This window comes from Borostomias antarcticus (genome assembly GCF_949987555.1).
Source record: "Borostomias antarcticus genome assembly, chromosome: 10".
Taxonomy (NCBI): Eukaryota; Metazoa; Chordata; class Actinopteri; order Stomiiformes; family Stomiidae; genus Borostomias; species Borostomias antarcticus.
In genome coordinates, this window is record NC_140243.1 from 20271938 (window position 1) to 20281691 (window position 9754).

At 49.1% G+C, this 9754-nt stretch overlaps 1 protein-coding gene across 1 annotated transcript in view; it reads right to left on the reverse strand.

Moving 5' to 3' along the window:
- LOC311314257 (C-Jun-amino-terminal kinase-interacting protein 4) overlaps positions 1-9754 on the reverse strand; it is an 18519-nt gene continuing 8765 nt past the window's right edge. The window contains exons 14-28 of the mRNA XM_084444594.1: positions 9420-9470; positions 8246-8386; positions 7760-7892; positions 7214-7300; positions 7071-7118; positions 5997-6138; positions 5730-5772; positions 4978-5058; positions 4829-4896; positions 2982-3130; positions 2719-2890; positions 2252-2365; positions 1906-2004; positions 1681-1770; positions 1-1524 (exon numbers count right to left, since the gene is read on the reverse strand). Coding sequence (XP_084300720.1) covers positions 1415-1524; positions 1681-1770; positions 1906-2004; positions 2252-2365; positions 2719-2890; positions 2982-3130; positions 4829-4896; positions 4978-5058; positions 5730-5772; positions 5997-6138; positions 7071-7118; positions 7214-7300; positions 7760-7892; positions 8246-8386; positions 9420-9470 — 1528 coding nt within the window. The 3' untranslated portion in view covers positions 1-1414. The remainder of the gene's footprint in view (positions 1525-1680; positions 1771-1905; positions 2005-2251; positions 2366-2718; positions 2891-2981; positions 3131-4828; positions 4897-4977; positions 5059-5729; positions 5773-5996; positions 6139-7070; positions 7119-7213; positions 7301-7759; positions 7893-8245; positions 8387-9419; positions 9471-9754) is intronic.

Consider the following 9754-nt stretch of genomic DNA (forward strand, 5'->3'; position numbering starts at 1 on the left):
ATAATGCACCGTCTGATATGACACACACACACACACACACACACACACACACACACACACACACACACACACACACACACACACAGGTACACACACACACACGCACACAACATACATGCTTAGTTAAGATACATATTGATTTTGTTCTGAGTCTTACACTACCATCTCATTTAAATGAGTTCTCAACTTAAAACATTAAAAAAAAAAAAAAAATCACAGTCATACTCACAAGAAAAAGAAGAAAAAACGGATAAATACTGGCAGTTTTTACCTGAATCTTTAGCATAATTCATTTCAAAACAAGATTCAAGAATATACCCACAACATACACATTCACACTCATACTGGACATGATACTGCGGTAAAGAGATGACAGTCATAAAGTGCCGTTAATGTATCTTATGAGTTATCTAGCGTGTAATGTGAAGAGAGAGAGAGAGAGAGGGATTGTATATTGTAGCACAGAGTTAACACTCAAAGTTGAAGTTGCACTTCACAAATATCCAGGACCAAATGATCCCAATCCCACAATCCTAGCCATGACCTTCTAGGGAGAAGCTATCCTAGCCAAGTGGTCAGAAGCAACTTCTTCCTGTTCCAGTTCCATGGTGGGTTCTATGACCCCTAGTCTAACCCAGCAGCTCCAACACCTATCCCACCAACCAAGTAAAGGTCTCTGGTCGTGATCTTCCATCATGAGGGTGGGGTTGACAACTTGGTGTGAGATTTTGCTTTCATATGCACGCACATGCACAGTACATTTCTGAACTAATGGTATTATATTTTAGCACCAGAAATAAGTAAAATCCTGATATTTCAGTCTGAAATAGACATAAAAGTGTGTATCTCACACCACATGCACTGCATACGGGTTGGAAACCCTGGGAATGATGATTGTAAAGGTGTGCTTATGATTGTCAATCAGGTACAAACACACACACAACACAACCAAATGTTCCAGACTGATTAGGGAGTGTGACTCCCGTTAAACTAAATCTGTTGTAGACATAGTGTTGTTCTCAATGATAATAAGATGATAATGATAACACTGAACAACAGTCACAATGAATAAAGAAAATACAGTAACACTGTTTCTTAACAGTTTGTACACTTTACACGGCAACAACAGTAAAATCAGATGAAGGTACACACTGACACGGGGTGAAACGATTAGGTTAGAGTTTTAGTCAAGGGGGGCGGGGTAGACACTAGAATAAGATGAAGCTGGATTAGACGGTGTTGTTGTAAATCTGTATATTCTTTAGGATTGTTTAAGATCTACACCGGGTGCCAAATTGAGTAAGTAATTGGATCAAAACAGTTCCATACAGGTGTGTCTTTACTGGGCTGTTGAGGGTCACAAGTCTGATTCTTCTCCATCTCATTCTAGTCTGGACTAAGAGCGGGAGTTCGTTCACAGGGCGGAGCTAGGCAGGGAGTGGGCGGGGCTCTGCCAGATGATCATGTGACTGCGTTCAGACCGGAGAGGCGCCCCTTCGAAAGCTCCGTCATTCGCATCATCCCCTGCATGGGGGAGGAAAAAGGTCCATCAGTCAGGAACTACATTACTGTAACTGTGATTCCAAAACCTTAGACCAGATGAACATGTTCTCGTTGATATGATGGGTATAGACAGGGCGATGGACATGTCCAACTAGCCTGTCCAGGGGTTCAACTGACCGATGCGGAAATTGATGTAGCCTTCTCCTCCACTGAGGATGAGTTGAGAGGTAGTGACAGAGGCGCTACCTGAGGTGATGTTTAAACAGCCTGTGGAACACACACACACACACACACATCACTCAGCGTTGATACTAGTTATCTCAATATACACCAACGGAGTCGGATAGGCCAAGTTCTTCTCAGTTCACTTATATAGTTCTGTTGCATTAATCAGATACTAACCAGGTGCAGCGATGATGAATTTAACCGCTTGCCGGTGTCCATGGTAACACAGCTGGGCTGATGCCAGAGAGCAGTATGGGATGGAGGCGGATTCTGAGGCTGTGGACCACGTCGTCATAGTGATGAGCGAGCAACCGTCAGAAAATGCTGATGTCAACCAAAATGTTTATATAACGTATTGTAACCCCTCAAAATGAACGAGACCGGTGATCACCTCAAGAACGAAGGACATGTGTTTTCAAGATATCAAAATAGGGCTTAGGTCGCAACTAAACATGGAGTGACATCATAAGTGTGTTATCGCTCAAGTCTTGTCAAGCCCAGGGGGTCAGAGGTCAGGACCCACCGAGAGACAGGGGGGTGGAGAAGACGGCCCCACTTCCTGTTCCCACCCACAGGCGCCCGGAGATGACCGTCAGAGAAGAGACCTGCAGACAGGAGAGAGACAGGAAGGCAGGACCTGAGAGAGAGAGAGAGAGAGAAAGAGAGAGACCCAGAGAGAGAGAGAGAGGGAGAGAGAACCAGAGAGAGAGAGAGAGAGAGAGGGAGGGAGAGAGAGAGAGACAGAGAGAGAGAGAGAGAGGGAGAGACCCAGAGAGAGAGAGAGAGAGTAGGGAGAGAGAGAGAGAGAGAGATGGAGAGAGAGAGAGAGAGGGAGAGAGAGATAGAGAGGGTGGGAGAGAGAGAGATAGATAGAGAGATAGAGAGGGAGAGAGCGAGAGAAAGAGTCAGGAACTTATTCCCAAAACGTTATCAAGCAGTAATAGGGAAATAAGCGACTCTATCTGTTCAGAGTCGTTGCCTGTACTGTACCTAGTGTTTTGGTGACCAGAGGAGTCAAATCCACTTCTTGCAGGGGGCGGCCAGTGGACCAATCAAAAAGCCTGAGGATGGGGTCCAGCCTACAGGAAGCCCACACGCCACTTCCTGCTGCGCACAGGAAGCGCACCTGCTGTTCGTTGCGCTCCGAGACTATAAAGGTTTGCTGGGAGGGAGAGGAGACGAGGGGCATTGATGGTGACACTTGCGCTGTCGCACAAACAAAAGGCAATAAAGTCCCCCCTCCCAATCTTCACCTCAACTTTCCGACTGTCAACGTCAATCACATGAACCCTGTTCCAGTATCCCACCCATAAGCACGCCCCCTTTGCTAGGCAACAGCGAATGGGCTGCAACGGGGTGGAGCCCACGGACAGCACCTGGTGTGATTGGAGATCCCATCCACCTGTCAATCACAGAGTTACATTACATTAAAGTCATTTATCAGATGCTTTTATCCAAAGTGACTTACAATAAGTGCATTCAACGTATGTGGTAGTCAAGAGAACTACGAGTCACCAGAAGTCATGCGTGCATCTCCTTTCTAAACAAGCATCACCACGCTCTCTCTCTCTCTCTCTCTAGGTCGTCCTCGGACGACCCCCATCGACGTTTCTAGTCATCCTGACCCTTCGTACATCAGTCCAGCCCGCCGGTACTTTCCGCCCCTGCGTCTGTCTTGAGTACGTCCACATACGTTAGTGTGGGCCGCCCTCGTGAGCGATGCCCGTGTGTTAGTGAGCAACGCCCTCGTGAGCGATGCCCGTGTGTTAGTGAGCGACGCCCTCGTGAGCGATGCCCGTGTGTTAGTGAGCGACGCCCTTGTGAGCGATGCCCGTGTGTTAGTGAGCGACGCCCTCGTGAGCGATGCCCGTGTGTTAGTGAGCGACGCCCTCGTGAGCGATGCCCGTGTGTTAGTGAGCGACGCCCTCGTGAGCGATGCCCGTGTGTTAGTGAGCGACGCCCTCGTGAGCGATGCCCGTGTGTTAGTGAGCGACGCCCTCGTGAGCGATGCCCGTGTGTTAGTGAGTGACGCCCTCGTGAGCGATGCCCGTGTGTTAGTGTGGGACGCCCTCGTGAGCGATGCCCGTGTGTTAGTGTGGGACGCCCTTGTGAGCGATGCCCGTGTGTTAGTGAGCGACGCCCTCGTGAGCGATGCCCGTGTGTTAGTGAGCGACGCCCTCGTGAGCGATGCCCGTGTGTTAGTGTGGGACGCCCTCGTGAGCGATGCCCGTGTGTTAGTGAGCGACGCCCTCGTGAGCGATGCCCGTGTGTTAGTGTGGGACGCCCTCGTGAGCGATGCCCGTGTGTTAGTGTGGGACGCCCTCGTGAGCGATGCCCGTGTGTTAGTGTGGGACGCCCTCGTGAGCGATGCCCGTGTGTTAGTGTGGGACGCCCTCGTGACCAGCCAGCCTCATTCTCATTGGTTGCTATTTTCTCACTCAGCCTCGATAACCCCCCATGCAGATGCATGTTAGTAACACACACACACACACACACACGCACACACGCGCACACACACACACACACAGACACAGACACACACACACCACACACACACACACACACACTACACCCCCACGCTGACTCTAAACTCACACACCACATGAAGACTGTCTCCTGCTTAGTCATGCGTTTAGCTGCTTAGTAATCAGTCTCTGGGCTCTGCCACACCTGTGTGTCTCCCTGCATCTGCTCTGACCGGTTCAAACCCAAACACGTGGAGATGAGCCGTAGCTCTACGCTGGTACGGATGAGGGTCTGAGTACGGATGAGGGTCTGAGTACGGATGAGGGTCTGAGACCAACACAGACTACAAGCCTGGGAGACAGGGGCCTGTTTGGGCAAATCTGAGCTGTAAAAAAGGTCACCTGATTTGTTTTGACTTTTGTTGATGATATGGAGGCTGACAAAATAGCGATGTAAACATTCTTTGCCATTTTGTTTTGCTTTTGTTATTCATTTGGCTTTTATGTTTGTCTGGCTATGTACAACGTATGATATTTATGTTGTGTAGGTCTGGTGTGGGGGTGGGGGAGGTGGGAAGTTCTTTTCTGTTAAGCCCCATTTCATCAAGACTTTGATCAACAACAACAGAAGTTACCTGATTTGTGAGTGAAAAACGCCAGAGTTCCATCGGCGAGGCCAGCGATGACTTGACCCTGGGAACACCTGAGAGGTCCAGAGCAGAGAGTTACCACACCCGGGTCAGAGGTCACCTCGGAGAGGGAGACTGGGCAGGAGAGGACTCACGTGAGAGAGTGCACGCCCTCGGTGAGGGAGATGGACTGCAGGCAGCGCCTCCTGGTGGCGGAGGCCGAGTGCACCAGCACGCTGGTGGACAGAGAGAGAGCGAGACAGAGAGACAGAGAGAGAGAGAGAGAGAAAGAGAGAGAGAGAGAGAGAAACAGAGAGACAGAGAGAGAGAGAGAGAGAGAGAGAGAGAGAGAGGGAGAGTAGAGAGAGTAGAGAGAGAGAGATAGAGAGAGAGAGAGAGAGACAGAGAGAGAGAGAGAGGGAGAGTAGAGAGAGAGAGAGAGAGAGAGATAGAGAGAGATAGAGAGAGAGATAGAGAGAGAGAGGGAGAGTAGAGAGAGAGAGAGAGAGTAGAGAGAGAGAGAGAGAGAGAGAGAGAGAGAGAGACAGATAGAGAGAGAGGGAGAGTAGAGAGAGAGAGAGAGAGATAGAGAGAGAGAGATAGAGAGAGAGATAGAGAGAGAGGGAGAGTAGAGAGAGAGAGAGAGAGGGAGGGAGAGTAGAGAGAGAGAGAGAGAGAGGGAGAGTAGAGAGAGAGAGAGAGAGGGAGTAGAGAGAGAGAGAGAGAGATAGATAGAGAGGGAGAGTAGAGAGAGAGAGAGAGAGAGAGAGAGAGAGAGGACGATGAGAACAGGCGGCCTGCCTCTCCGTTCTCCTAACTGTGCTCTGTATTCTCTGTGTGTGTGTGTGTGTGTGTGTGTGTGTGTGTGTGTGTGTGTGTGAAGTGACTGATCCTAGAGAGTCCTGACCTTCCTTCCTGAGTTCCGAACCACACCGTCCCGGGCGTCTCCCCTGAGGTAGAAGAACAGAGGGAGGTCAGGAAAGTTCTAGAAAAGCAGGTGTGACCAGTCAGCGTAACATGGCCGCCCAGAGCAGCCTGGTGGCGGTCGGGTTACTAAATTAACAGAGATTAGGGATGTTAATAGTTAATCGACTATCAATTAATTAATAACTAAATGAACAGAGATGACAGAAAAGGGGCGTGTCTGGCGAGTGACCTCCACCCCGGCACTGACCAGCAGGGGGCACTGCACAGACGCAGAGGACCGGGGAGGTGGGCGGGAGGGTGAACTGGTCCAGCACCGTATTGGACCGCGCCGGGTCAATCACTGTGACATCACTGCTGGAGGCGGGCCCAGACACCGCCCACACAGAACACTGGCAGAGGAGAGGGGGAGGGGCAGGGAGTTAAAGGAGTAGTAAAGGGAAAATGCATGTTTAGCCCTGTTTTAAGGTTACTTATGATCATATACAATGGTTCAGATCAAAACGTTGACAAAGCTAGCATTTTCGAGAAAGTTGATAATTGCTCTACCACCGTTTTGGTCATACAATGGATGTGGATGGGCATCTTGAAAAATCATTCAAAAACATGTTAAACTCTCGATTTCAAAGACAAGAAGCTCACCAAGGGTGTAATTGGTGTCCGTTTGTAATTGGTGTCCGTTCGCCGCAAAGTATGAATCCTGTAGGGTTTTATTGATCATTTTATGAAATCCATTGACTTGTATTGACGCAACAGTTATAGATGTATAGATCAATCCCCAGAGAGGATTCAGGAAGCGGAACTACTTACGGTAGCTATTGTTATTGTTTATGTTGCTAGGCTACCTAATTTGCGGAAGTTTACACACGTATGTGCTGCGACTAAATAGTTCTATGCTAAATATTTTAAAAAAACCTTTCCAGATGAACTAGAATCTTACTTTATGGCGAATTATATGTCCGAACGCCAACTAACACCTAGGTGAGTTTCTTGTCTTTGAAATCGAGAGTTTAACATGTTTTTGAATGATTTTTCACGGTGCCCACCAACATCCATTGTATGACCAAAACGGTGGTAGAGCAATTATCAGACTTTCTCAAAAGTGCTAGTCTTGTCAACGTTTTGATCTGAACCATTGTATATGATCATAAGTAACCTTAAAACAGAGCTAAACATGCATTTTCCCTTTACTACTCCTTTAAGAAAGATGGCTGACATGACAGAACATGTTCCTATGATGATGGTGCTACTGGGAGATATGGCGCTCTGAGTGGTAGTTACTGTGAGACTAGAAGTGGTCATTAGGACGTAATGACCACCTTACCGTTGCTTCTCCGGAGGTCTCAGCAGTGACGGCCACAGCACAGTTCAGCTACAAAGAGAACACAGAGGTTAGGGACCGTGTCGAAAAACCTTGCACCCCGTCTGCCATAACATCTCTAACGTGTAATAGTGTGACCTTCCGACCTTAGCTGTGGCGTCTCTCTGGTCCAGCATTCGGATCTGCATGAGGACGGGGATGTCTTTAGGCTCGGGCACGGGCTCAGAGGACTCCTGGAACAAGCACAACAGTGTAACTGTGTCTGTGCGTGTGTACCTGTGTGTGTGTGTGTGTACCTGTGTGTGTACCTGTGTGTACCTGTGTGTGTGTGTGTACCTCTGTGTATGTGTGTGTGTGTGTGTGTGTACCTGTGTGTGTGTGTGTACCTGTTTTTACCTGTGTGTGTGTGTGTACCTGTGTGTGCGTGTGTACCTGTGTGTGTACCTGTTTTTACCTGTGTGTGTGTACCTGTGTGTACCTGTGTGTACCTGTGTGTGTGTGTATGTGTGTACCTGTGTGTGAGTGTGTGTGTGTGTGTGTGTGTGTATGTGTGTGTACCTGTGTGTGTGTGTGAGTGTGTGTGTACCTGTGTGTGTGTGTGTGTGTGTGTGTACCTGTGTGTGTGTGTGTACCTGTGTGTGTGTGTGTGTGTGTGTGTGTGTGTGTGTGTACCTGTGTGTGTGTGTGTGTACCTGTATGTGTGACAGTGGTATGCTCCAGCCGTGGAGCTGGCGTTTTCCCAGAGTTCCCCACACATGCGAGCGGACGTCTCTGTACAGCTCCCTCCTCCGGACACGAGGGGAGAAGGAGGCAGGGAGAGACCCCCTGAGAGAGAGAGAGAGAGAGAGAGAGAGAGAGGGAGGGAGGGAGAGGGAGAGAGAGAGAGAGAGGGGGAGAGGGAGAGAGAGAGAGGGAGAGAGAGAGAGGGAGAGGGAGAGGGAGAGGGAGAGGGAGAGGGAGAGGGAGGGAGAGAGAGAGAGAGAGAGAGAGAGAGAGAGAGAGAGAAAGAGAGAGCGAGAGAGAGACAGAGACACGTTTGTGTGTAAAACAGTCACGTTACATCCAGGTCTAATCATTCATTAAAAAGCCATTCCATCTGCATGAACAATTGTTGCTGTGAGACGAAGACATTGCTGAGGAGCTGCTCTGTGACAGCCAATCATGTGTCTCGTCCTTACTCTGTCTGAGTCTGACTGACAGCCTGTAGCCGCGGAGACCCCGATGGCGAGTGAGCGAGGGAGGGTGTCGTTGATAGGGCGAATGCGAGAGCAGGGGGCGGGATCAAGGGCTCTTTGCTCAGGCCAAACAAGCGGTTGAACCTGAAATCAACACAGAGATGTTTAGTTGGAGAACCCCAACACTGCAAATGATGTCATCCTAGCCTGGTCATGTGCTGGGGTAATAGGACATGGAAGTCACAATACATGCCTAAAAGTAAATATTAGCAGCCTGATGTAGACAGGCCAGGGGCAAAGCAAACATTTATTCTTGTGAGCAAACCTGAAACCGTTTCTGTTCTGTTGTGGGTTTGGTGAGGTAAGAATTCTCACTAACTTTTCAAGAATCTAAATGATTCCCGTTAGAAAACCGAGCTGTCGGCTCAGTTTCGGCTCAGTCAGTGATACTCACACATTCATTTTGAACTATTATTAAATGATACTCCTGCCTAAGGGTAGCATAATGTACACCGATGAAAGGCAGGGAGCCTGAGGTGACGATCCCCCCTGGCAGACAGAAGCAATCGATCAGCAACAACACAATAGGACTGTAGTATCCAGTCAGGAGGAGCACGGGGTGAGGAAAAAATACCCAGCAATGCAAAAGCATAGCAGCATAACATGTAAGTATGAATCAGTGTGTGTGTGTGTGTGTGTGTGTATTTGCAGTAGTATGGGTTGAGTGAATCTCTCTTTTCACTATCACCGCATGAAAGTCAATGAAAGTGCTTAATGATGTTGCAAGCCACCATATGAGGTAGCAGCCTATAATCTTGACAGACAGCAGCACACCTGGTCTTGATTGCAGGTATTTCCGTCTGGCGTCTGACGCACACACTCAGTGATGTCACGTTGACTTTACAATTCAACTCAATACGTGTGTACTGTCCCTGGAGGGCAAGTCAGGTGCAGCTTAAAGACATAAACATTACAAACCCACACACAAGCATGTAACACCAGACACACACAGGTAAAGCTCCACCGCTCCACTCCTCTCAAGGTGGGTTCTCTCTGTGTGTGTGTGTGTGTGTGTGTGTGTGTGTGTGTGTGTGTGTGCGTGTGTGTGTGTGTGCGTGTGTGTGTGTGTGTGTGTGTGTGTGCGTGTGTGCGTGCGTGTGTGTGTGTGTGTGTGCACCTCCTCCAGACGCTGCTCCTCTCCTCAGTCATCTTCTCCTCTTTGGTGGCTCTGCAACAAAGGAAGAGGTGAGCCGGTGAAAAGGAAAGAGGTTTAGCAGGATGTTATTGTACTGGGGGGGCAGCTGTGGCTCAGTGGTAGCGCGGGTCATCCAATGATCGTAGGGTCAGCGGTTCGAATCCCACCTCTTCCTGATGACATGTCGAAGTGTCCTTGGGCAAAGACACTGAACCCCAAATTGCTCCCAATAAGCAGGCTACCTTGCATGGCAGCTACCGCCATTGGTGAGTGGGTGAATGAGAGGCCATTGAAAAGCGCTTTGGATAAATGGCTAT